The 27,892-nt window shown below is 45.6% G+C and overlaps 1 protein-coding gene across 1 annotated transcript in view; it reads left to right on the top strand.

The window, feature by feature from the left end:
• LOC139057580 (venom metalloproteinase BumaMPs1-like) overlaps nt 1–9,343 on the top strand; it is a 134,765-nt gene extending 125,422 nt beyond the window's left edge. The window contains exon 14 of the mRNA XM_070536066.1: nt 9,154–9,343. Within this exon, the coding sequence (XP_070392167.1) occupies nt 9,154–9,207 (54 nt within the window). The 3' untranslated portion in view covers nt 9,208–9,343. The remainder of the gene's footprint in view (nt 1–9,153) is intronic.
• The last annotated feature ends 18,549 nt before the right edge of the window (nt 9,344–27,892 follow it).

Here is a 27,892-nt window from a genome sequence, read left to right as displayed (position 1 = left end):
ACGTGACCAATGCACCGCAGCATAAAACACACTTGTTCAGATCAAAGTAAAGATACGTCAGACGTTAATAAAATCACTCAACAGTAATCCACTGTACGGACAGTGTAAGGATACCAAGCGACTTTACTACAGCACCCTAATATAAGGAATTGCACTCGAGCACAATAACTTGTGATATAAAAATCACATCCCTTTTCCTAACGAAAGATCAACGCAAAGCTTTCCTCAACGCTAACTGAATCAAAGTAAAAGCTGGAAGCCAATGAACACGCAACGAACTCAAGAAATGCTGAGCGACCCGATACTATGGATATATGATTTGACTGCATGTTGTGCATTGTATTCTTTGAACGTTGAAGGTTAATGAAGACACATTGCAATAAGTAGCATAGGCATTATTTTAGATCTTGTAGCTGTTGATTCCATGCGGAGACTCACGCTGTAACGGACGACATTGTACTCTCTCTCTCTCTCTCTTTATATATATAGATATACATATATATATATATATATATATATATATATATATATATATATATATATATATATATATATATATATATATATATATATATATATATATATATATATGTCAAGAGCGTGACATTGCTCCTATTGTGCGTAGCACTACGACTGTGAATGTAAACTGTAGCGCTCTACGCAGATGTGTATGTAAGTAGGCTTTCCTTAAGTGCTTTTTCGGCGCTCATGGACGAATCAGTGAGACATAACCAGTTTACCTTTAAAAACACATTCTTCGACATAACAACAATATAAAATAAGACGTACCACTAACGAATTGCTCCAGGTAAAGAACAAGAGAGAGAGCAAATGATAAATGAAAGGTAGGGAGGTTAATCAGGACTCAGCCCGGTTGGCTACCCTACACTGGGGAAAGGAAAAAGAGGACGGGAAGAATAAAAGAAGAGAAAGTCCACTGGGGATATCATTCGGTCACTCAGTCCAGCTCACAGACACTAACTCAATCCTGTAGCTTTCACATACCACATCAGCGCTTTAGTGGCTATTTGTAGCTGCGATATGTGAGGTCACGGTCCCAAGATCTTGTTCGAGGTGAATGGCCTTCTATCTGACTAATTGAGAGATGCGCAGAGGTCATGCCTTTCATTTTCAAAAGACTGGCAGCAGCACAGTAGATGTTCTATAGTTTCCTCAACACCGCAAGTATTGCACTCAGCGCCATCAGCCATTCCAATAAAAAAAGTATATGCATTGGTGAATGCGACACCCAAGCGTAAGCGGCACAGCATAGTTTCCTCATTACGTGGAAGTCCTGGTAACAGCCGCAGTTGCATAGATGGGCCGAGTTAATGCAGCCGATGTTGAGTGAATTCAGGTGCGTGCCACTTCTTCAATGTCATGCGGTGCGCTAGCTTGCTCAAGTGTTCGGCTGCGTCAGACCATGATTAAGCTACAGAAACAGGGGTTGCTCCTTCGTGTGCTTTCCTAGCAGCATCGTTAGCGATGTCGTTGCCGGAGATACTGCAATGGCCAGGCAGCCACTGAGACTCGACGTCGTGTCCTTTCGCGGTCATATGATGGCACATTTCTCGTATCTCCGACGCGAGTTGTTCACAGGACCCGCGACGAAGAGTTGACAGAAGTCATGGTAAGGCCGCCTTCTATTAGCAGATTATCGCCCACCGATTAGCCGTTTGGTTCTTAATGTAATCAACGTCACCTCGGGGGGCAACATGCTCCGAATCGGTGGATGTAGTCCAGGGAGAAATATTGTACCGGATGCTCATTGATCGTGATGGTATAACCACTGCACGGGTGGAGCTGGTCTGAGTGGAAGAGCCATTCATATATATGTGGACTCGGTTAAAGTAGAAAGTGTGAAAACAATCCAGGGCTGCTTCCTTCAAGAACAAAGTAGCCAGGTTAGTCTTTCTTAGGCGTGGAACCGTAAGACGCAATTGAGGTTGTTTTAAACACCAGAAAGCTGAGCTTGAACATGCTGACGGTGTGAAGCCCGATAGTAAGGAGGTACGATGGATGCTCACCTCGTTGGAGGAGGATGCCTGTGGTCGTTGTCCTGGCAGGCAGCCAGGCAAGAGAGCTACTGCATCCATGATACACGACGAACATGGGCACTAAGCGTGTCAGTGCTAATGTAAGTCGTGGTCGGATGGTCTTGAGCCATTATGTGGGTTCGTGCTGTTGAGGCGCTCCGCGGAAGGCCTCGGAAACACGTAGTGCCTGTGCTTGCACGCTCTGTAGTTCTCGAAGATTTGACTTGCATCTTTTAGCAGGCACGGGGGAACTATAGCGTAGGAATCCGATAAAAAGTGCTCGATATAACTGTATCATGGAGCCCACTCACAAACCCCATGTTTTGCTGGCGATGAACTTGAAGACTTAAATAATAGTTGTGAGCTTCATCAAGTGGGCAACCTGAAGGCTCCAAAATAGGTCCCGGTCAACAATGACGCCCAAAAACCGTTTATTTCTTTTGTAGGAGATAGGTTGGCCATTGATGAATACTGCATAACGAGTCATCGCTTTCCGCGTAAAAGCGACTACTGTACATTTTTCTGTTGAGAGGGTAAGGCCTTGTGTGTGAAGATAGATGCCTGTGCTGCTGCTTTCTGTAGCCTTGCGCGAACCTGCAGGCGAGTGACCGCTGATGTCCAGATGGAGATGTCCTCGGCGTAGGTGGGGACACTCACTGTTTCCGGTAGGGATTCGCCCATGAAGCGCGAGGTTGAAAAGAATAGGGCTTAGAACATCGCTTGGGGAACGCCTCGACATGTGTAGTAGTCGGCAGTCCGATCATCTTCAGTACCTACGAACAAGGACCTTTGTGTCTAGTAGTTTCTTATCCATCGATAGACTCTCCCTCCTAGTTAAATTGTCAAAAGTGCGCCTAGAATGGGTTAATGGGAAGCGTTGTCATAAGCACATCTCACGTCAATGAAGAATTCTACTGATAACCGCTTCCCAGATTTTTGCTGTTCTACAGATCATACTAGATTGATGACACCATCAATTGATGAACGACCTCGTAAATTTTGTGCTGGTAATCTAGCGGTAGATATTGTGGTGTTCAAGATACCATTCGAGACGCATGACGATCATACGGTCCATGAGCTTCCCGGCACAGATGGAAAGAGCTATAGACCGATACAATGCCAATTCGAGCAGCGACTTTCCTGCTTTTAGAAGTGGTACCAGGCGGCTACGTTTCCATTCCTGTGGTACGACGCCATCTTGCCATAAACTATTGAAAAGGCTGAGGAGTTATCTTCATGCTTCTCGACCTAGGGAGCGCAAAGCAGTATATGTTATGCCATTGGGCCCTGGTGAAGCCGAACACCTACATAGCGCCATAGCAGCTTCTAACTCTTCCATAGAGAATGGAGCTTCCATACTTGTACCTCGTGGACTGGCGATGTTGCCTAAAGCCATTTCAGGGGCTAAGACAACATTCACAAAACATTCCTCTGCAACGTCTGTCTCACGGCGCTTTTGATAGAGAGCAAGAGCTTTAATAGGGCGTCTTTGCTGGTGACTTGAGCAAGGACGCCGTAGGGTACGCCACACACGAGACAATGACTTGTGGGGGTCCACTGACTCGCAAAAGGATTTCTATCTTTGATCCGCTAGCTTCTCCACTCGGCATTTTATCTTCTTTTGCTTGTGCCGAGCTCATCTGAGGACAAGAATTGACTTCGCGCGCCTGTACCTCCTTTCAGCTCGGCAACGTAGTGCACGAAGCCTTTCCAATTCGATGTGATTCTGTGTACGCTTTTATATACTTGTGAAGCAGCGCGTACAATCTTACATTGCGTCTGCAATTATGTCATCTATTCTGAGTGCGATATGTTTCTTGCATGTGTCTTCTACATGATCTTGAAAGACTGATCAGTCAATTTGACGAGATACAAGCGGTAATGCTGCGTCTCGTCCATAGATTCTCACATAGCATAGAATATGATCACTTCCGTAGGTTGCAATATCAGTGAACCACTGCACGTACGAAGTCAGGCATTGTGACACCAAAGCCCAATCAAGGCAGCTGCTCTACGTTGTTCCTCGCATAAATGTTGGGCTTCCGTCATTTGGAAGACACAGGTTGTGGCCTCATGCAAAGGCTATTAGTGACCTGCCCCTCGAATTTATCCTGGAGCTTCCCCATATATGGTGGTGAGTTTTGAAATCCCCTGTTATTATCCAAGGACCGGGAGTAGCAGCCTTAATATCTTCTAGACTTTTGCTCTCGAACTGACTTGTTGGGGAAAGGTACACGCCAATAAGAGTAAACGACAGCCTCTTCATTTCACAGGAACACAGAAGTATTGGTTATCGTTGCGTTGCGCTACGGGTTGGGAAAAATACGTAAGCTCCTTACGAATGTAAACCAGAACCTTACTCCCACGTGCACACGCATTTGAAAAGAGGTTCATATCCGGATAGGCTCATGGTGCCTGAACATATTGAAGTGGCAGCGCAATAAGACGGAGACAGAAGGCAGGAACACACAAGACAGCATGTTCCTGCCTTATGTCTTCGTATTATTGCGCTGCCCCTTCAAGATGTTGAACCAGTACCAACTCGCCCAAATCTCGATCCTTCTACAGTATATTTAGGGAGCCTGATAAGTTCCATTCACAGATGACCAGTATAGAAAAGCGGTTTCCAAAGATCATCATCATCATCATAATCATCCTGGTTAAGCTCACTGCAGGGCAAAGGCCTCTCCGTTACTTCTCCAACAACCCCGGTGATGTACAAATTGTGGTCATGTCGCCCCTTCAACCTTCTTAATATCATTCGCGCACCTTTCTGCCACCCCCTGCTACGTTTCGCTTCCCTTGGAATCCAGTCCTTAACCTTCATTGACCATCGGTTATTTTCCCTCCTCATTACATGTCCTGCCCATGCCCGTTTCTTTTTCTTGATTTCAACTAAGATGTCATTAACTGGCGTTTCTTTCCTCACCTAATCTGCTCTCTTCTTATCCCTCTTTAACGGTACACCCATCATTCTTCTTTCCGTAGCTTGTTGCGTCGTCCTCAATTTAAGTAGAACTCTTTTCGTAAGCCTCCAGGTCTCTGCCCCGTACGTGAGTACTGGTAAGAGAGGGCTGTTATATGCTTTTCTCTTCAGGAATAATGGCAACCTGCTGTTCATGATATGAAAATGCCTGCCAAACGCACCCCAGCCCATTCTTATTTTTCTGAATATATTTCGGTCTCATGATCCGGATCCGCGGTCACTACCTGCCCTAAGTAGGTGCATTTCATTACCACTTCCAGTGCCTCGCTACGTATCGTAAACTGCTGTTTTCTTCCCGAGACTGTTAAACATTACTTTAGCTTTCTGCAGTTTAATTTTTAGACCCACCCTTCTGCTTTGCCTGTCCAGGTCAGTGAGCATGCATTGCAATTGTTCCCCTGAGTTACTAAGCAAGGCGATATCATCAGCGAATCGCAAGTTACTAAGGTATTCTCCATTAACTCTTATCCCAAATTCTTCCCAATCCAGGTCTCTGAATACCTTCTGTAAACGCGCTGTGAATAGCACATCTTATTCTTGCCTATTCCTAGTTTTTTCTTCACTGCTTTTAGCCTTCCTCCGTTCCTGAGGGCATGTTAAATTCTATTCATATTATAGTTCCTTATGTCAGCTCACTTACGTTTGTTGATTAACTTTCAAAGTTTTGCCAGTTCTACTCTAGCTGTAGGGATAAAGGCTTTGATACATTGCCGTTTCTTGGTCAGATCTTTCGTCTCCGGCGGTAGCTTACTGGTATCCTGTATAAAGGAGTTACCACCAACTTCTATTGCACCCTCTTTAATAATACCCATAAGATTGTCGTTCATTGTTTCAACACTAAGGCCCTCTTCCTTAGTTGAAGCCGAATGCCAGTTCTGTAGCTTATATCCGGAATTCCTCGATTTTCCCTCTTACAGCTATTTCAGAGATCGGCTTCTTATGTACCAGTATCTTCCGTTCCCTTCTCAATTTTAGGCTAATTCTGGTTCTTACCATCCTATGGTCACTGCAACGCACCTTGCCGAGCACGCCCACATATTGTATGATGCCAGAGTTAGCGCAAAGTATAAAGTCTACTTTATTTCTAGTCACGTCATTCAGGCTTTTTTTGACTTCCTAGTCATCATGACTTGATGTGGGGGGCGTACACCTGTACGACCTTCAATTTGTACCTCTTATTATGTTCCACAACAAGACCTGCCACCCCTCGCTAATGCTATATAATTCCAGTATGTTAACAGCTATATTATTATTAATAAGGAAACCGACTCCTAGTACTCGTCTATCCGCTAATACCCGGTAGCATAGGACGTGCCCGCTTTTTAGCACTGTATCTGCTTAATTTGTCCTCCTAACTTCACTGAGCCCTATAGTATCCCATTTACTGCCCTCTAATTCATCCTTTAGCACTGCTAGACTCGCCTCATTAGATAACGTTCTAGCGTTAAACGTTACCAGGTTCAGATTCCAATGGCGGCCTGTCCAGATCCAGGGATTCTTAGCACCCTCTGCGGCGTGACAGTTCTGACGGCCACCGTGGTCATTTGCTTCGCAGCTTCTGGGGACTGAGAGGGCCGGGGTTTCATTGTTGTATTCATATAGGTGATTGTGGCCAAGTGCTGCACCATGGTGGCCGATCCTGCTCTGGTGAGGGAGTGCGTTACCAGTTCTGGTCACCGGGATCAGGCCGCCCTCTAGGCCTGTTTAGGCAATTTTATCAACACGCGGATATTTTTTTTTATCCGGTGAAAAATTGCGCGGAAGCGGGATTCGAACCAGGGTCATCTTGCACGCGAGGCGGATGCTCTACCTCTACGCCACCGCTCCACTTTCTTTCGTTCTTTCCAAACAAGAACTGTCAAAATTCTGAAATACGTGACGTCAGGCCTTCCGCATTCCATTAGAATATGGAGGCACTTCTCACATCATCCTGCAACGATCGCTGTTTTCGATGAGCCATGGTTCTGCTGTAGGAGTTCGCAAGCACTAGATTGCTGAATGCTAGCTAGACCCGGATTGATGGCATCTAGCACTTGCAACACATTTCGAGTTGTTGATGCCTGTAGCTTGTCCAGAAGAACACGAATAGCAATCACCAGAGAGCTGATCATGGCAATTTGTTGATCTTGGTCCGTGAATTTATCAGGAACAGACGAAGTGTCTCTTGCTGTAGAAGCCTAATTTCGCTCAGTAGGGGCATGTAGCCTCGGGCGGGCCGGCCAAGCATCAGCAGCCGTGCTGTTCGATGCACCTTTGTCCTTTCAGCTGAGTGCGTTTGGCATGGGCGGAAGCGTGTGTGGTAATGTGCGTGAATGACGTTCTGCAGAGGCTCTGCAGGCTCTTGATCGACGTCGGTGGCGTGATCGTCGTCGCTAAATGGATGTTGCTGCTTCTCGGTGAGACGAGTGGTCTCTAACCATTTCCTTCAATATTGCCATTTCCTTTCGAATCAAAGGACATTTCTTCAAAGATGAATCGTGAGGCGCGCTGCATTTTGCGCACTCCAGCACACTGGCCTCGCACGTGTTAGTGGTGTGGGGCCCAGTGCAATGAGAACAGATGGTAGTGTTAGTGCACACGCTACTCACATGGCCAAGCTTCATGCACTTCCCGCAATGCAGCAGTCTTGGTAAAAGGGGTGAGCTGCTTGTCGGAAGTGGCCCACTTTTTCATGCGATGGGAAGGATTCGCCCTTAAATATGATCTTAGCACACTGTGATGTGCCGAGACGAAACGTGTTTGTGACGATGGTGTTTCCTGTAGCCGGCTTCATTAAGATTGACAGATTGTAGTCGACAATGGTCTCGTCAACATCGTAAATTACGCCAGTACGGAATTTTTTGCCCAGCGGAATATGAGGAGGGACTTTTATCCCGTCAAGTTCCGTGACATTGCGCAAAGAACCCAACGCAGCCACCTGTTCTACGTCAAACGCTAGCAGGTTGTCACGGGTGCTCACTCTGATGTCGTTTATTTCATTCGGAACCAGCGCCTCTAGATGGGATGATACGGCTTGCCTGTTGAGGCGTCTGTGCTTTTCAGTGGCGAGCAGTGAAGCGAACAGGGTGGTGAGCACCTAAGTATTCCGCGAAGATCTCACGGTGGACTCACTCGAATTCGATGATCACTGAAAAACATTCGCTTTGCTTTACGACTCCGCACCACCTCCAAGGTGTCGTCAGAAGACTCTTCACTGCTGACATAGTACTGCATGGTGTCGTCACTGTTAGTGTCGTTCTTTGTGCCTTTGCGCTTCCTGGAGGCAGCCGCCACGGGCACTGCCGAGTCCGGTGGACGCGCGCGAGACTCCATCGACATCGTAGTTAAGGAGGAAACAGCAGTTCACTGGCAAAGTCTAAGAAATTCACAAAATGAGTAGGGCTTGTGCGTGAAACTTGTTGCCTTGTCTAGCAATGAATTTGCTAATGTATAATGTCTTGCATGTGTTACAGACCTGCGTCAAAGAGCGTCCAGTATATTTTACTTTCTAGAATTTTACCTGCGTAAGTAATCAATTTGCAGTGTTGTGATAAGTGTAAATGGTTATTTAAAATCACATCGATCAGGTCTTTCCCGCATGTGCATCATGCAGAATTAAAACGACTGTGTGCGCCGCTGCGCGCTTTCATTGAAAAACCTAAATATAATGTAACCTGAACGCTACGCTATCTCACCTATAAATAGCCGCGCGCCCATGCTTACATCTTCATTGTGATTAAGGGACCCGTACGGGGCCGGAAACGTCTGTTCGTTATTTTTCTTTTATTCTTGGCGAGTACGCGTATTTTGGCACAAATATAATTCTTACCCAGGAACTGTTCTTGTGACAAGGTGCAGAAAAGACCCAGCAGAAACCATGCTTATGTCTCGCCCATGTTTCGTTGCCGTTTATTTAGTGCAAGTAGCAGCTCGAAGAATACTGGGTTGCCTAGAAATGTCTATCATATACTGAAGAATACGAAGAGACCGTGTTTTTTATTCTATAGCACTAGCCCCATTTATGCCTTGCGTGGAACTTTGTGTGTTCTGTCATATGCAATGTTTATCAACGCTTATGATTCACATGCTGGTGAAATATATAGAGCGTTTTTGTTCAAATTCACATATTGTGACATTTTGCTTCTTTTGCAGGTGTGCGTTCTTGGTAATTGCACTTCTAAAGCCATATTGAAGAAATTGGAATGAACTAATAAGCAATCAATTGTATATCGAGTTACTCTGAACCTGCTGCATTTGAGGAAATAAATACAGAAATAGCCTAAGTTTCTTTTCATTGAATAATAAAACTGAGTAATAGTTTGGCAGGGCGCTTACTGCCTTACACCGCAGACTCATTTTCAACAAAGGTAGAGCAGACTTTGAGTGCTCTCGCTATCAAACAAATTTGTATGTGTAATATTCTTTTATTTGGTAGGATAAAACCTGCGCTGCGTCTAGAAGAAAAATTTCTTGCAATTTTGTGTTTATTGTTGCGCTACATGTGATCTTGAAACTTACAGCACATATAAACTTTCCCGTATCTTTCCGTACTTGGGAGTGCGGGAGGGCACATTCGTACGAAAAGAAACAAAAACTAGAACCTGCTTTCTGCTTCCGTAAAACTACTTGATTTGTGTGTTTGAAATTTCAACACACAAACAAATAGGATTACGCGCAAACAGGCACAAATGCGTCAGCATAATATTTTTAATTTGTACTGCCACGTTGTCGCGACGCTGACCAACGACCAGGTCACGAAGCTAGCTTCTTACCGGGGGCACCTGCGCCCAGAAAAACAAGAAAACCTTTGCACATAAACACCCCTGAGCACACTTGTCATTAGTCGAAATCTAATTTGTGGTTGAGAAGCGTACACCTTTTGTGCATGACTCAATGGAACCTTCGAGTGCAATCGCTTGTGCTCACGTAAGTACAAGAATGTGCACCACTCTTCTAATCACGCATGCAATGTGATAACAGGCTCGGCGACAGTACAAACAACAGATAGGAGAACAGTACTATTTGGTGAATGATAGCTGTGCTCGTTGTTCAGACAGGCAAACAAGATGCTTTGATCGAATCCGTCAAATGTTGGGAATGTACGCCATCAGCGTGTCAGTCGTAATGTAGGTTGTGGTTGGATGAATTCAGGGCATTGCAAGTTTTGATGCTGCTGAGGCACTCCGCGGCCAACCGAGGCCAATGCGCAGTGCTCTGTGCTTGCACACTGTGAAGTGCTCGAACATTTGACTTTAATGTTGTCGATGCAACAGGAGACCTATAGCGTAAGAAAGTGTTAAAAAGTGCTCGTTACATCTGTCCAATGAAGCAAGGTGTAAAGCTGGGCAGTTATTTTACATTATGATGTCTATAGTGCTGGCAACCGACGTAATCCAGGTTGTAATGCGCACATCGTAATGCAGCATAGATCCCATTCATGTTCCCCATGTATTGCCGGTGGTGAAGTTAAAGGCTTGCAAAACAGATGTGAGCTTCTTTTTGAAGCGGGCAACTTGAGGGGTCCTGGAGAGGACTGGCGAACAATGACATTAAAAAAACAGATAATTTCTTTTGCAGGAGATAGGCTGCCCATGGAGGAATACTGGATAACCAGTGACCACTTTTCAATAAAACCGACAATGCATGCTTTTTGTCGAGGTGGTTAGGCCCTGTGTTTCGATGATAGCGAAACGCCTCTGTTGCTGCTTTCTGTAGCATTGCATGAATCTGCAGGCGGGTACTGCTGATGCCCACCTGCTGATATTATCAGCGTGGATTGAGTCAATGACTGTTTCCGTTAGAATTTACCCAGACTTCGACCTAGAATTTCGACCTCAGCCTGGAAGGGTGAAGTCGAAAATAATATGGTTTAGAACACAACCTTGGGGAATGCCACAGCACAGGAAGTGGTTGGTTGTAGGACCATCCACATACAGTAGGTACAAAGGAGGACCTTCTTGTAAAGTAGCTTTGGATCCATCATTTTATAGACACTCCTACTTCAATTGTCAAATCCGTGTCTTCGATGGCTTGATGGTAAATGATGACGAAAGCACCTTTCATGTTGAGAAATTGTACTACTGGTACTTGCTTCGCATATTTTTTCTGTTCTACAGATGACAATAGACGTCTGCAGGTGTTAATTGATGAACGGCCAACTCAATATGTAGCCACTGAGCTAGGATAATTTTGTGTCGTTGAAGGTACCCTGCAAGCCAAATGTTGGTGAAACATTTGAGGAGCTTCCCGACATTGCTTTCGAGTCCTTTAGGCTGACATAATGTCCATTCCAGCGGTTACTTTCTTGTTTCTTGCAGCGGCGCCAGGTAGCTGGGATTTCATTCCTGTGGAGCCCCGCCATCTTGCAATGACCTATCAAAAACGTTCAGCAGTTTTTGTTCTGCTTCTTGACCTAGGTGATGGAACGCAGAATATCAGTAGCTTGACTTGGTCGAATACCCTGTGACGTGGTTCAATGGGCTGCAGTAGCGTTGTGACCTTCAGAGATGGCGTCTTGTACCGCAGACATTAACCGAAGCTTTTACATATTTTCGACGTATATTGTGTGACCCAGGGCTGTGCAGCTCACAACGAGCAAAGGCCAAAACAATCTCTCTGGGAGCCACACAGGCTAAACTTTAGGCGCAAATGTTGCAACATTTTGCTTGGAGAAGGGCAATATGGTTTCATTCTCGGCTGTCCCCAGCATGTGTGGAAATTTCGCTTCGCTCCCTGCAGATTGATGTAAAACAATTTTTAATCACAGATTGAAAAACTCGTAAAGAGCAATTCCAGTTTCAAAACCTTGTCATACATATTTTGCTTCCCTTTTATTCGGGGTTTTTAGCAAACAAATGAAATGGCTACTGGCCTCAGCGCTCGTTTTTCCTCCGATGAACAATACAGTTCTGCGCAGCCCTGGCTGATTTGCATAGTCACAGTACTCCAGCGTGACCTGTAAAAGGTCGCAAAACGGGTATTCTCTTATATTTTAAAGTCTTAAAATTCTGCTAAAATATCTGTCGACGTGTTTCGAACATTTCTTCACGTGCATGAACACTTATCTTTGGCTTCGAAATCAACTGATGCAGTGAGATAATAAAAGTGAGAAGCTCTTGCAAATTAAAGCTTAAGTGCGATGGGGATAGGTAGCGCTGGAATACGAATAAGCTAGTACGCCGACAAATTGGCCTGTAAACCTTGGTGACTTAGTTACGAGCTCCCTAAAATGGGCCGCTTAAGCAGTAATATATTATTGCCGCATGACGCGTATCTCGGCGTTTGCAATACGCCGCACGCCACACGTTTCGGAGTCCCCGCGCACGCTTCAGGGTGGCGTCCCTAGATGGAACCGATTGTTCTTAGGGAAGTGCAAAAGAGTAGTCCTGCCATTCTGTAGCTGTATTTATTCAATGCTAACGCACTGCTATCAGCAGTGATAGCGAGGTGGGCTCTGGCGCAATTTCTTTTCTTCCTCAAAACTTCTATACATTTCTTGTGCCCTTGCCTATACTTGTAACCCATACGATCCTGTAAATCTCTTGCTTGCAATTTTCGCCACCAGTATTCTGAGCTTTGTTGCTTATCCAGACTGCTAACAGTTAATGTTTCCAGCCTTTCAAAATACGGCCCTTCTTAAAGGTGGACGGTACGTACGTGCTTCGCTTGTCGATATGTTGGCCTTCCATTAGGATTTTCTTAGTTGTCTCCCGCTTTCGCCGGCATCAGACACATACATCGGGCTGTTGCAAACGTTTGCTCCAGTATTAACTTGAGTTTAGGCCGCTGCCTGTTGTGGTATGGCGCAGATTTTCCCACCTGTATACTTCACAGACGTTCCCGTAAGAATGTGCACATTTTGGCGAGCTACTATCGCTCTTTGGTGAAGTAGCACAACACAAACATCACATACAAAGTCGAAGGAAAAGACAATACGTGCGCTTACACGCAATTACCAGTTTTATAATAAAAAAAAGGACATCCATTGAAAGGAAACTGAACTCAGCTCGCAATCTCTAAGATTACCACAGGCTGCTCTGTGCACAAGAATATAAAAACAATGAAGTCCAATGAAAACGAAACAAGACACATGGCGCTGGCGTTACAACGTTAAAAGTTATAACCAAATTACAACATTGTTCGCGTTGGCTTTGAATATAGTCTAAGCGTTCGACGAAATTTTGCCGCGTGCATAGTTTCTCACCGCCGTCTGCGAGTCACTAAGTACGTTTCTGCAACCGGGGTTAACGATGGCTAGGGATATCGCCACCTCTTCCGGTACCTCTGGGCTTTTGCCACTTAAACTACACAAACTGACCAATTGTTTGTCGGTACTGAGGACTGCCACTGCGAAGGCACGTCAAACCCCGTATTCTGCCACGTCTACAATCAGCGTTTTCTTGTCTCTACCGAAGGCTTGTAGTAAAGCCTTGGCTCTACTGTCTCTTTCAACCTGGTTGAATTCGGGGCTCATATTCTTGGGTAAATTAGTCACCTAGAGCTTTTCCCTGACCGCGCTTAGGAGGGATGTCTTGTCGCCGTGCTGCTTGTGATAGGTTATACCGAGTTTGTCCAGGATGCTCCTGCCCGTTCGTGTCCTCGTTAGTCTCTCGAGTTGCAAGATTTGATGTTTCTATTAACTCGCCGGGCGTGTACTGGACGCCCAGCTGTAGCGGAAGTTCCGTGCTTGTGCTGTCTAGAAAGCCCAGTGCCATCTTCTGTGTTCTTCTAATGAGGATGTTCAGTTTTGCCTTCTCGACTGCGTACCGGTTGTGCTAGATTGCCACATAAATGATGTGGCTAATAACGAATGAGTGTGTGAGTCTGACGACTCTCGCCTCTCTCATACCCTGATGTTTGTTGGCGATTCTTCTGAAAAGGCTCGCCATGTTCGTGATCTTAGTCTCCAATTTCCTGACTGGTTCTCCGTTCTCCGTTTGTGCCGTTCGATTCTGTGATGAGTCCGAGCACCTTAATCGGCTTCACCCTGGGTATTTCTTGTTCATCTTTGATGCGTACGGAAATGTCTTTGTATGCATCATGCTAGATATAAGCATTGGGGGTCTTCCCCTAAGCGTGGGGAGGTAGAGGAGAAGTTCCAATTTTTCTGGCGAGCAGACGAGACTGCTAACGACGAGGTACTCTTCCACCACCTCGACAGTGGTCTGTACCCGCTGCTCGATTTCTCTGTCGCTTCCCTCGCACACTCAAATAGTAACGGCGTGGCGTATGTGGTGCGATGCACTCCCTTGATGGCATTGAGGCACTCGGATAGGCCGATCATGATGAGATTAAAGAGCATCGGCGAAATGACTGAGCATTGCGGGGTGCTGACGCCGCCCATGCGCCTGTCTTCGGATGCTAGTTTGCCCATCATTAGGATACTTTCCTGTTTATGAGGAAATCTTCAACATATCTGTACGGTCGGTTTCCTAGAGAGTGGAGCAATGCTGCATAGTATGGCCGCATGAGCCACGTGGTCGAAGGCTTTGTTGAGGTCTAATCCTAGAACGACCCTGGTACCTATCGTCTTGTTGTCGAGTATCTGGAGTTTCATTTGAAATACCGCATCCTGCGTTGAGAGATGAGCTCGAAACCCGAGCATGGTGTCCGGATACGCTTCGACGTCCTCCAAGTATACGGTAATCCGGGTGAGGATGGCGTGCTCTATCAACTTGCTGCCGCACGACGTAAGGGATATTGGTCGAAGGTTAGCGAGATCTGGGGGTTTCCCTGGTTCGGCGATGAGTACCATTTTTGCTCTTTTCCACTGGTCGGGGGTGGAACCTCGGGTCCAGTAATCGTTAATGTACTTGGTCAGTTCCCATATGGTCTTGTTGTTTAAGTTACGAAGGGTCTTATTAGTTACGCTGTCCGGTCCGCGAGCCGACTTGCTGTTAAGCTGTGGTAAAGCGGCTCAGATTTCCGCCTCCTTTGCGCCGCCCAGAGAGAAGTTGGGTTTTTATGGGTATTCGCCGTCTGGAATAGTCGAGTTCTGTGGGGCGTATCTGTCGCAGAGTTCGGAAGGGATTTGTTGCTCCTCCTTGGCGTTTGTGTGTATTATATTGCGCATGGTTTGCTTATCTATTGCTTTGGCCTTGGTTGAGTCTAGAGGTGTCGGAGCAGGCACCACGTGCGACTGGTGCCAATCCGTCCATCCATCACGTCACAAATATCATCCCATTGCTGTTTACTACGAGTTTTGCAGTGTTCTTGTATTTGCTTGTTGAGAAACACTATCCGTTTCCACCACTTCCTATTGTGTCTTTGTTTCTCATCACAGACATTCAACAATGGGCCGAAAAAGTGATGGCTGATGTCAATGAAGTGACAAAGACCATGACACCAGAACTCCCCATCGAGAAGATAGACAGCCGCCTGGTGTACATGTGGGAGGCCATATGATCCCTACAGGCCACGCGGCAGACACGTCCGTCATTCCGGCTCGATTCTTACTGAACTGGTCCCCGTCCGTCCAGTTGAAGGTTTTATTGGGTTCAATTTTTAAATTATCGGATAATTTAGTTTCGAAAACTCGGTGGTCACTGCCAAATTCGAACGGGTTATTCCAACGGGCTCCTGTCGTGTTCTTGACTAATGTTAGGGCGCGCGTGGTGTCCCTTGTCAGCCTGGCTCCCATTTTGGTGGGAGAGCTGGGCAAGGTGATGAGTGTCAGGCCTGCCTCCTGTATGTCCTGCCACAAATTCTCGCCTTTGGCTTTCCTGTAGGCGTAGCGCACGCTCCATGCGGGGCGTTAAAATATCGCCTGATTAGTAGGGGATGGGAACCCGCAATGTCGGTGGCCCTCCTATAAAGGGCTAGGAAGCGCCGTCGTATGTGCGCGGGGTTTCTGTATTGCTGGAAACGTGCTGGATTGGCTTTTGCTTTTCGGTATAATTTCTACAAATACTTGTTTCATCTGCGCTACCTTACTGTCGTGACGAACGACCACAAAGCCTTTGCTGACCAAAGTAGATACCGCGTGGTTCTCCCTGGATGGGGGACCGGTGGCTTGGTAACCGGGTAGTTTTGCTAATTTGTGTGTCTCTCGTAAGATTATCACGTCGGGTTTCAATATGCTTTAAAGGCGTTGTTACAGAACCGCTTTTTTCGCTGCGCAACTCTTGCAATTCAACTTACATATCGTCAGCACACCTCTTTTACCATGTTAGCCTATTTTGGTCGGGTCGTGGGGTGGTGGCCTGAACGACTGCAGGTACTGCTACGGTGTTTGCAGCGGCATTGTGGAATTGATTAAATATGACCCCAGTTGTGGAAGATCCTGCGGTGGTAACTGGCTGAAGTTTGGCTACCTTAAGACTTAGGTTGGCCACGTTGTTTTCGAACTTGTGAAGTCTCGACATTACGGTCGGGACAGCCAGCGGGAGGTTCCCTACGGCTTCTGCTTATTCTTCGAATACATTTTGCATGTCCTTTAATTCCTGCTCTATTTCTGCTAGTTGCGATCCGGTTTTTCAGCTGCACCTCCGCTACAAGTATTTGGACAGGGGGATATCCCGCCCTTCAACTATTCTTTAGATTCTGGATTTCTCTCGTGAGGTGTGAGATCATTTCTCTTATCTATGTATTTGTCCGGCTCACTTCTGCTATTTCCCTAGGAGCTGCACTCTCCTCAGATTCCCAGCGGTGCGACGCGCCTTTGGCCGCATCTGCCCAGCTTACCTTGTTGGTCGCGTCTTGTAACGCCGCACAGCCTCACCTGAGGCGGGACCGGCATCGCGCACAGCTCCTGGATCTCGTTCGGGCTGGTCCGGATGTGTGAACTGGACTTTCTGGTTCTGGAGCGGGCCGTCAAGCGTGAAGGAGGCCTGGAATCCAGGGAATAGCATCTAACTGGTTCCCTCGTAGCCTCCGATGTTAGGAATTCGTCTTCCTGTTGCAGTCTTTCCCATCGCCGCCTCTTGAATATATATGGCGTCTAGGAGCGAGTGTTGCCATTCTTATCGGCTGTTAAGTGCTCACCCCAGCAAAGTTGGCAATGGAGGTTGCACAGTTGGTCGAGACCTGGATTGGGCGGGCAACAGCCTCTACAGATGCGGTCCTGCAGGCTGGGCCCATGTCCATGCGTTGGCCCAGCCTACCATATTGGTGGCACAGGTTGACTTTGTTGCTGTAAAATGCACACCTGATGAGTGCGCAGTGCGCCTGCGTAGCAGACCGTGGTGGGAAACTACAGTCCGAAAAGCATCGCGATGACCTTGGTGGCAATGCTGAGTTGTTTCGTTGGGATTGCCGCAGAATTCTTGGGGGTAACGACGTGGGCGTTGATGTCCCGGAGTGAATCTGCGAAACGTATGCCCATGTTGACTCCTTTGGAAGTTAGGTCGGGTGCCAACTAATATGCGTTGGTCTGATAGGCCTGGCCGTTGACCACGAGCCGCTCGACTCCTTGGTATCTGTCTGCGTTTGCTTCACGGGCGGTATTTCCTACGATAATGTTCTGGTGTACGTTGAGGCACATGGGGTCGTCTTCCCTGTGCTCCCTGGGTATGCCATCAGCTTGGTAGACGCACGAAGCTTCTCGGGCCGCTTCTAATTCGCCAATATTCAGGCCTCCCTTTGGGCGGATGATGATCTTGAAATCGCCTTTCGGTAGATATGGCATGCAGCTGGCCTTTAGTAACTGCTGTTTCAGCTTCTGCTCGCGCTGCTGCTTCCTTCCGCTGGTGGTGAGGTGGGTGCCGAAACTGCTGGTATCGGATCTCTCCACGGTATCACGCCCAAGCCAAAGCTTTCACGCCCTAGAAATCGTTGATACACTTTATTTATTTATTGACACTGTCAGCACGTGACGGGCTATTACAGGAGTGGCAGTAAGATACATAAAAAGAGAAGTGCATAAGTGCGATTGAACAATGCACTAAAAAGAAGAAAAAAGAAAATGAAGTAGCACTGCTGATATGAAGCACATTAACAATATAATTACAGAGCATATTTTGACTCAGTATATCACAATATTAGTACAGAAAATCAGTGTTCAACAGGGTACATAACGCAATGTATTGCTTCCAAGAGTGCATTAACTGATTTTATTTGGACAATTGAATCAGGCAAAGAGTTCCACTACTGAATTGCCCTGGGAAAAACTATACCTGAAGCAGTCATTGTGCACGGTGGAAAGAGGTATATACATACTGTGTCTGTGCCGTGATGTTTCCTGTGTGTTGACTTGGAAGTACTTGTATCTTATTTTGACAACGTTATGAATGACCAAGAATGGGAATTTAAGCCTTTCGTACTCCGTACGTTTTTGCACAGGTGGAAGCTATGCAAATTTACATCATTCAGTTGGAGAGTGAAAACGGCGGTATTTATTAAATATAAACCTAGAAGTTAGGCGCTGGACCTTCTCTAGTTTTAGAGAGCTACTTTGGGTCTAGGGATAGCATACTATATTTTCCTACTGCATTATGGTTCTTAGCAAGGTTTTGTAAGCTAAAATTTTAATATCAGGGGAGGCAAAGTGCAGGTTGCGTCTCAGGCTCCACAATACTTTGTTAGCTTTTGCACAAAGTTCATTTACGTGAAGATTCCAACGCAAGTCTCATGTAGATATAAGACCTAGGTATTTAACTCCAGCAAGTTCATGCCCGTTGATCCTGTATGAGAAATTTAAAATATTATTTTTCTAGATATGGACATAAAAACCGAATTAGTTGGATTAAGCTGAATTTGCCACCGATCGCACCAGTTCTTAATTTTCTGTAAGCTAAGATTAAGGTCGGCCTGATCACCTCGTGACTCTATTCTCTTGTACATTATGCAGTCGTCTGGAAACATTCTTATATGGGAAGTGATGTCATTTGGCATATCATTTACAAAATTAAGAATAAAAGGGACCCTAAGACACTACCCTGGGGTGCCCCACATACCACGGGAGATAAACTAGAGTGCTGATGTCGCAGTGCAATAAGTGCAATAAGCTGAGTGACGGTGGACAATCCTTTGCAAAAGCCATGTTGTCCTGGAAAAATTAATTTATGTTCATTTAAATAGGTGAGCAGATGACTTGATACAATGTGTTCTTACATGTGTTCTACAGTGTGTTCTAGTTCTAGCAATGTCTTCTAGCTTAGGAACCATTCTGCAGAATTATAGCATGAGTGTCAAACAAATTTCCGTGGTCTGTTGGACCAGCGAAGTCGAGGACGGCAGACAATAAGGGATGCGATGAAATTGAGAAATTTTAAAGCATAAGAGGAGGTTAGCTGCTGCAAGGTAGGAGTAATCGTAACTTTCTGGATAATATATTTACGTCCAGCAGTGTACATAAATATAGTAATTATGATGATGATGATGATGATGATAGTTGTGAGAATTATGCGTGCATGCGGAAGGCATAAACAAGCTATACTATCGCAGACGAGGACCACAGTTTATGCCATCATAGAGTTTTCAATAACCACTTCTCTAGAACCCATATAATAATGTTTCAGTTCTAGTCTCACGGAAAATATTTCATTGAAAATTACATAGTGGCATTTGCAAAACCAAATGGTGTCTTTGGGATGGAGAGAAAGTGACAGGCAAGCGAAACAGTGAAGGATGTTTGCCTAGGGAACGTTTTTACAAGGGCACTGGGATTAGACTTGGTAACAACTGTTATCTTTCACGCAGTACAGAGTGACATCTGTCATGCCACAACCAGCTTGACTTTACACAATAAGAATATTTGTTTCTTTCGTAACATATGTGCTTTGTGCCATAAGCTCTTGATTGTTGTATTATTATTTGCATAAAATCCATTTCTACAAATGAACATCTACTAAGTCCAGAGAAAAGCGATCAAATGCTATTATGCGTGCTATTATGCTGTTCTGAGTATTAGCTACCATGATGCTATGATTATTATTATTTAGTATACTATTATACTGAGATATTTTCCTGTAGGCCTGTATGATTATATACAGTTTATGTTTCACTAATAAAAGCCGGGAATTATAGATTGCGCACATGTTATACAACAATGTTCAGAAAATGATTTCTTCAGCCATCCATTAGAAGTAATATTTCTCCACCTGAAGGGCTTACATGATCATGGTGAATCGACTCCGTATCCTTAGAAACATAGTACTTTATAAAAGGTATCGGATTGAAAGTTTTGCTGCCACATGTTTCTGTGTTCGATTTGACACAAGGTGAGAATTCGACTTTACTTTCACATTCTTGTGCTCACAGCAGAACTTATGCCGGATCTGCACGCCTGATTCGGCAAAAGCCTTAGCGCGGGTCTTTGACAGAGAGGGCAGCTATCGCTGAACACGTAAAAGGCATGCTACCGAAAAATGTTGTTCAAAAGTCCACTAGTCCGTGGCCAGCACCAATAACCTTAATAAGGAAGAAGGATGGGTAGTGGTCGTTCTGTGTTGATTACAGGAAACTAAACGCGGTCACCAACAAAGATGTGTATAGTCTTTCTATGATATACTATGCCATCGATTGTCTACATGCCGCTGCCTACTTTTCATCACTAGACTTGCGATCAGAGTATTCGCAGATATTCATGCACCCAGCCGATAAGGAGAAAACAGACTTTGTGGCCCCAGATGGTCTCTAAATTTAACGTTATGCCTTTAGGCTTTTCTAACGCTACAGCAACAATCAGATGATTTATGAACACTATATTACGATCATATAAATTGCAAATTTATTTGTGCTACCTCGATAATGTGGTGCTTTTCAGCAGGACACTGAGTGAGCATACAGACTTCTCAGTCCTGTTCGGGATGGTGCCAAAAAAGCCGCCTTCATCCTCAGTTCCAAGAAATGTCGTTTTGGTGGAACCGAGAAGTTACTGTTTGAGCGTCTACTTAACAAAAATGGTGTGAAGTCAGATCCACGGAAGATTAAGATAGTCAGCTCCTTCAAAGCACCAAAGTACGGGAGTTGCGGAGCCTTTGTAGCCTTTGCTCATATTTTCGTCGATTCGTCGCAAGGTTTGCCGACGTAGTGTACCCCCTATCTTATCTGCTCCAAAAAGATGTCCCCTTCAACTTAACATTGGCTTGCGACGACGCGTTCCACCAGCTCAAACTTCTACTCACATAAGGGGCCCATAGTTCATCACTTTGATTCATCCTCGTCTGCGAAAATGCACCCGGATGCTAGTGGCATTGGCATCAGTTCCGTACGAGTGCAATGTGATCAAGGAGGTGAACACGTTGTGGATTATGCTAGTCGCTCTTTGACTAAGCCGGAACGCAGTTAAACTGTCTCCGACGAGGAATGCTTGGCAGCTCTTTTCGCTGTCCACACATTTCGGCCCTATATCTATGGACGTCGGTTCCCAGTCATTACCGACCACCAAGCGTTATGCTCGTTTGTGTATCTTCGTGACTCGAGTGGTCGGCTGGTACCTTCATCTCATCGAGTGCAGGCGTGCAACTTCGCTATTTTCTACAAGTCTGGGAGCCACCCTCAAGATGCAGACGGTCTCTCCCTCCTACCTCTGATGACGCCTGAGTGTGACGAAGACAATTTTGATGACTGTTTTGCTCCCATTTCTCCCTCATTCCCAGGCGCGATGAATTTCAGGGCAGAGCAAGAAAATGATATTAGTTTGCAACAACTATTTGTAGGTTCATCATGGCCTGGAGCCGCTGTTTCATTTCGAATCCGGGATGGTCTACTTTACAAGACCAACTATTCAGCTAAAGGCGCACGTTTCCTTCTGGTGGTGCCGCAGAGTCTTCGAGCAGACATGCTAAGAGCAATGCACCTAGGCTTCCTCAGTACTTTGAACCACATACAGGAGTGTTTTACTGGCCCTGAATGCAAAACACAGCCATGCGCCACGTTGCCAGCTGCGAACAATGTCAACGCTATAACCGTCCTGGGACTGCTCCGCCAGATCTACTCAAACCTCTGGCACCTGCATGCCATTTAAACAACTGAGGATTAATCTTTTGGGCCCATTTCCACGATAAGTTATGGACGACCGATGGGTGATCGTGTGCGTCGACTACCTGACCTCTTACGGAGAAACGGTGGCCATACCATCTTTAACAGTTGTGTGCATTGCAACGTTTTTGCTTGAATTCGTAATTCTTCGGCATGGTTCCCCTCGTGTCATCATTAGTGCCGCTGTCGTCAGTTTGTTGCAGACGCCGTACCCTTCATCTCTGCACTTTGCAGCCCCGCCATTCAACACTTTATCACCTTCAGACCAATTTATTTGCACAACGTACGGACCAAACTAACATGCTGCCTGTGTAGGTATCTTCCCATCACAAAGAGTGGGATTACGGTCTCCTCTTCATCACCTATTCTTATAATACTGCAAAGCATGAAACGATTGATTATAGCCCTTTATACCTCCTTTACGCACGTCCGCCGCAAAGCTACATTGACACCATACTACCGTTCGAGTTTCACAGTGAGTACTCTGTTGTCTTGTACTTTTGATGGTTTCCTTTACCTTTGTGTAGGGCAATTTTCGCCATTCTACCAATGATGACCGCGTGTCCTGCCATCTGCAGTCATATGCTTAGGATGTTCGGCATATAGAATCGAGAAACTGGAAATAAATGTTTCGTTCGATGCCAAGGCTTCGTACGCCTGAGATTGGCCCTTCGACTTATCTGAGCTGGATTTACTTCATTGTGAATTGTCAAAGAAACTGGCTCTTATAAATTTTACTGAAGCTAATCTTGTTGGTGCATAACCGCAATGCTAATGCTCAATTAGATACACGAGCACTTGACAGCACACAGAGGCATCACACGACTTAAAAAAAGCTATGCTTTGTCAAAACCAGGTCAATTAAACGAGTTTCGGTCTTCTATATTTTCTCTCGCTCAGTATATCCGACATTTTCTTACTCGCGTTAATAGTTAGTTGAATAGTGTGGTTAACGTCCCTTTCTTTCGTTTTTAAGGTGCAAGCCTTAAGTGGCTCATTGCACTGACAAAGGCCTAAAAAACGCGTTGTCCGGTTCAATGGTACAAAACTCTCATACAAAAAAAGGCCTAGCTTCGCACAATGGTACGAAAGCTATGACCATCAGCAATGGCTCATACCGCCCAGAAGTGGTTCTTGAGGGGAAGGAGAAAAGGCTAGCGCTATTTTCTGCAACCCATGCGGGAGCACGGCTCAGTGCCAGCAGGGTGGCGGGAATGGGGTTAAAAGAGAGATAGGGCAGGAGGGAGAAAGGTAGAGGGTCGTAGAGATGCAAGCGAAGTAGTGGCCGATCAGGAAGCCCGAGGTGGTGGGATGGCCTTTAGGCCATCCACCACCTCGGACTTCCTGATCCTCGAGCCCCGACGAGTCGAGGTACTCGACGACACTTAGGAAGACTGGTAGCTGATTACGACAGGGGAAGAGGATATCTTCCTGTCGTGAGCATGGGAGCCCCAGTCAGTGGAACTCTTGCAGAAGTCGACCGCGGTGCTGCAGGTGAGCAGGGCAGGCCAGCAGGAGGTGTTCCAGAGTTTTTGGTTCACCACAGGAGGCACAGGCTGGCGAGGTGGCTTTCACAAGGCGGTGCCGGCGGGCTGCCGTCCAGTAGCAGCCACCTCGCAGTCGGAGCACCAACGAGGCATCCCTTCGTAGGAGGCCGTGCTGTGGAATAGGCAGTGGAGGCCGGCCCAGGGATACCAAGCAGGCAAAATATACAAGTCTCAACACTCTCACTTTGCTGAGCGTACAAGCCCTTGGTAAAGTAAAGCATGCAGTGCATACATTCGTTAGGCTACAACGTACAGAAGCGTTTGTTGATCGGATATTTCGTCTCCTGCGAGAGTTACTGGTAGCCTGTGTAACGTAGCTACCACCGACTTCTATTGCACACTTCTTAATGATGCCCATGAAAGCCCATGAAGTATAAAAGACTCTAACCCTAAAGCTAGAACAGAACTGGCAGAACTTTTCAAGTTAATCAACAAGCGTAAGACAGCTGACATAAGGAAGTATAGTATGCATAGAATTCAGCCTGCTCTCGGGAGCGAAGGAAGCCTAAAAACGGTGAAGAAGAAACTAGAAATTGGCAAGAATCAGATGTGTCCGTTAAGAGACAAAACCGGCAATATCATTACTAATATGGATGACATAGTCCAAGTGGCTGATGAGTTCTATATCGATTTATACAGTACCAGTGGCGCCCATGACGATAATAGAAGAGAGAATAGTCAATTCCCAAAAGTAACGCCGGAAGAAGTAAAGAAAGCCTTGAAAGGCATGCGAAGGAGGAAGGCAGCTGGGGATGATCAGGTAACAGCAGATTTGCTGAAACATGGTGGGCAGATTGTTCTAGAAAAAATGACAACCCAGTATGTGCAATGCCTCATGACCTCGAGCGTACCGAAATCTTGGAAGAACGCTAACATAATTCTAATTCATAAGAAAGGGGACGCCAAAGACTTGAAAAGTTATAGACCGATCAGCCTACTGTCCGTGGCCTACAAAGTATTTGCTAAGATAATCGCAAATTGAATCAGGAACACCTTACACTTCTGTCAAGCAAAGGACCAGGCAGGATTCCGTAAAGGCTACACAACAGACCATATGCACACTATCAATCAGGTGATAGAGAATTGTGCGAAATATAACCAACCCTTATATATAGCTTTCATTGAATACGAGAAAGCATTTGATTCTGTCGAAATCGCAACAGGCATGGAGGCATTGCTCAATCAGGGCGCAGACGAGCCGTGCGAAAAAAAACTGAAAGATACACATAGTGGTTCTACAGCCACCGTAGTCCTCAATAAAGAAAGCAATGAAATGCCAATAAAGAAAGGCGTCAGTCATGGAGTTACGATTTCTCCAATGCAATTTATAGCGTGTTTACGGGAGGTATTCAGACTTCGATTGGGAAGAATTGGGGATAAGACTCAATGAAGAATACCTTAGTAACTTGCGATTGGCTGATGATATTGCCCTGTTTAGTAACTCAGGGGACCAATTGCGATGCATACTCACTGACCTGGAGAGGCAAATTAGAAGAGTGGGTCTAAAAAATTAATCTGCAGAAAACTAATGTTTAACAGTCTCGGAAGTAAGCAGCCGTTTACGATAGGTAACGAAGTACTGGAAGTGGTAAGGGAATACCTCTGCCTAGGGCAGGCAGTGACCACGCATCCGGATCATGAGACTGAAATAATCAGAAGAATAAAAGTGGGCTGGGCTGCGTTTGGCAGGCGTTCTCAGATCAAGAACAGCAGGTTGCTATTATCCATGAAGAGAAAAGTATATATTAGCTGTGTTTTACCAATACTCACCTATGGGGCAAGAAACCTGGAGGCTTACGAAAAGGGTTCTACTTAAATTTAGGACGATGAAACGAGCTATGGAAAAAAGAATGATGGATGTAACGTTAAGGGATAAGAAAAGAGCAGATTAGCTGAGGGAACAAACGCGAGTTAATGACATCTTAGTTGAAATCAAGAAAAAGAAATGGACATGGGCAGGACGTGTAATGTAGAGGGAAGATAACCGATGGTCACTAAGGGTTACGGACTGGAATCCAAGGGAAACAAAGCGTAGCAGAGGGCGGCAGAAAGTTAGGTTGGCGGATGAGATTAAGACGTTTGCAGGAACGACATGGGCACAATTACTACATGACCGGGGTCGTTGGAGAAGTATGGGAGAGTCCTTTGCCCTGTAGTGGGCGTAACCAGGCTGCTGCTGCTGCTGCGGATGATGATGATGATGATCTACAGAAACGCGTCGTCTTTCGGGGAAATAGAAGCCGCGCTCGCATTTCCATCGCCGTTTCAAATGTCTCAGAAACAAACAAAAGTCGTTTTCCGACATACAGCCTTCCGATTACGCTCAGACAGCCACACGTGCTCCTAGTTGGTGACTTTAAACTAAACGCTGACGCTCCCGCGAAGTTCCTAAGTCGTGCGAGTGCTAGGATTGGACTTGGTCAATCCCCACAGGAATGTCACTACAAAACTGGGGAGCGTGCATAGACATGGTGTTCCACAATTAGGATGCCAATAAAGAGTTACAGTATGTCTCCTGCTACTTCACAGACCATAAGGCAATGGTTATGTGTCTGAACATTGAGAAGCCGCCGTGGAGCCCCAGTGAAAGCGTGTGATTGGAAGATGTCTGTCCACTTGACGACGAGAAAAATGGCCTTTGGCAAATTATCAGTAACGTGGTACAACAATCATGTGTCCTTTATTGTGTTCCAGTTGTGTTGCATATTCGTAACACTTACTGGCAACAAGCAAGCTGTATATATATGCACTGCAATAAGGGCTTGCAAGTGGCGTTTAGGAGGTTGACCTATAGAGGGCCACATGTGCACTTGACACTGCCGTTCGTTGTGACTTGTAAGCAGTCTGATCCTTCAGTTCGTACAAGCTAACGCTTTACGAAGCCTGCAGCAGGATTTTGGTTTGACGCGTTACAGGAGTATAACATGCCGCCGAACGTTTTCCGTCTATGCCTACCGATAATTTTTTTTCGCCTCAGCTTTGTTGATGGTGTTACTGTACTTGAACCTGACACAAATCCTCAAGATTGTGCGTACAAAATGGTGGTAGATTTCGTTGCAGCTCGGCCTCCTCCATATTAATTTCGTCAAGGGATCAAATACATGTATAATAACTGCATTGTCATTGCCAAAGATGCTCCAAGCAAATTCTTGAAGTCTACGCACTGTCAAGACAAGTAAAATGCGTATTTTTCGATGATAGAATATACCGGTATGTCCCAAAAACTGTGCCCGATATAACTGTTATCATTGCTTCCATGTATTTTGTCTATCTAATAAGAAAAAATGTCACACGAACTTTAAAACTATATCTGTTCGAAACCAGCAAGCAGTGCATGCCGTTGATATGAAAAATGTAAATCCAAAGAAATGAATGAGTTGAGGACAATGATTTTAATGAAACTGTCATTGAAGAACCTTGTTTGCATTTTTGTAGATATGCATCTGCCAGGGAAAAATCTCAATGACGACGTCGTTTGTTCCAACGTATTGCGGACGAGCAGCTGTCACCAGTGGTGTACTGTGAGTAATTGCGCGGAAATGATACTCTGAACAGAAAGCGCATATAAAAAGCGGCAGTTCTGCAAATATACGAGGGCGAGGCAAATGAAAGTTAGCCACTCCGAATATATGACAAATTGGGTACTTTATTTAAATCTAGTCTCCATGAGAATTTAGACATATGTGCCACTGACTAACGAGTCGCGTGATTCCCGCCTCAAAGAACTCCTTGGGTTGCTGTTTTAAAATCTGTAACTGACACTTTCACGTCAACATCCGACACAAATCAGGTTCCCTTGAGCTATTCCTTCTACTGCCCCAAAGTGTAGAAGCCCCAAGGCAACAGGTCTGACTGTATGGCTGATGTTGCAGCGTTTCCCAATTGAACTTTCACGTCCATCTTTGAACCGTTTTCTCCACTGATTCACAGCAGCCAATGAAATGCAATGTTCAACATAAATGGCAGCCATACGGCTATTCATTTCGTCTTGAGAAACACCTTCAGCTGTCAAAGACCTCGCGACACCCCGCTGCTCAAATTTTGTAGCGTACATTAGGTCAAGAGAGCAGGTTCAACTCAGTGTATGAGAGCACTGAAGAACAGTTATCCTCACAACTGCATGTCATTTTCGTAAATGAGAGATGCCTGTGTGCTACATGCATGGCTCGCAGACAATGAACCAAACCATTATTGTGCGGGATGGGTTGGCTCACTTTCATTCGAGTCGCTCTCGTACGTAGAAATTCGAAAATCCAATGAAATATAGAAATGCGAAGAGACAGCTTGGTAAAGGGCAAAAGAGTGTCACTAGAAACAAAGCTCACTGCACGTATACACAAAACTTCGCAACAAGAATTTTGTGCACACGCATAAGCCTCCAATTAATCTAGCTATCTAAGAAAAAGCCGTGGCATAGAATGCGT

The sequence above is a fragment of the Dermacentor albipictus genome, chromosome 3 (assembly GCF_038994185.2).
Source record: "Dermacentor albipictus isolate Rhodes 1998 colony chromosome 3, USDA_Dalb.pri_finalv2, whole genome shotgun sequence".
In the NCBI taxonomy this organism is placed as follows: Eukaryota; Metazoa; Arthropoda; class Arachnida; order Ixodida; family Ixodidae; genus Dermacentor; species Dermacentor albipictus.
This window is presented reverse-complemented; position numbering and strand designations above follow the sequence as displayed.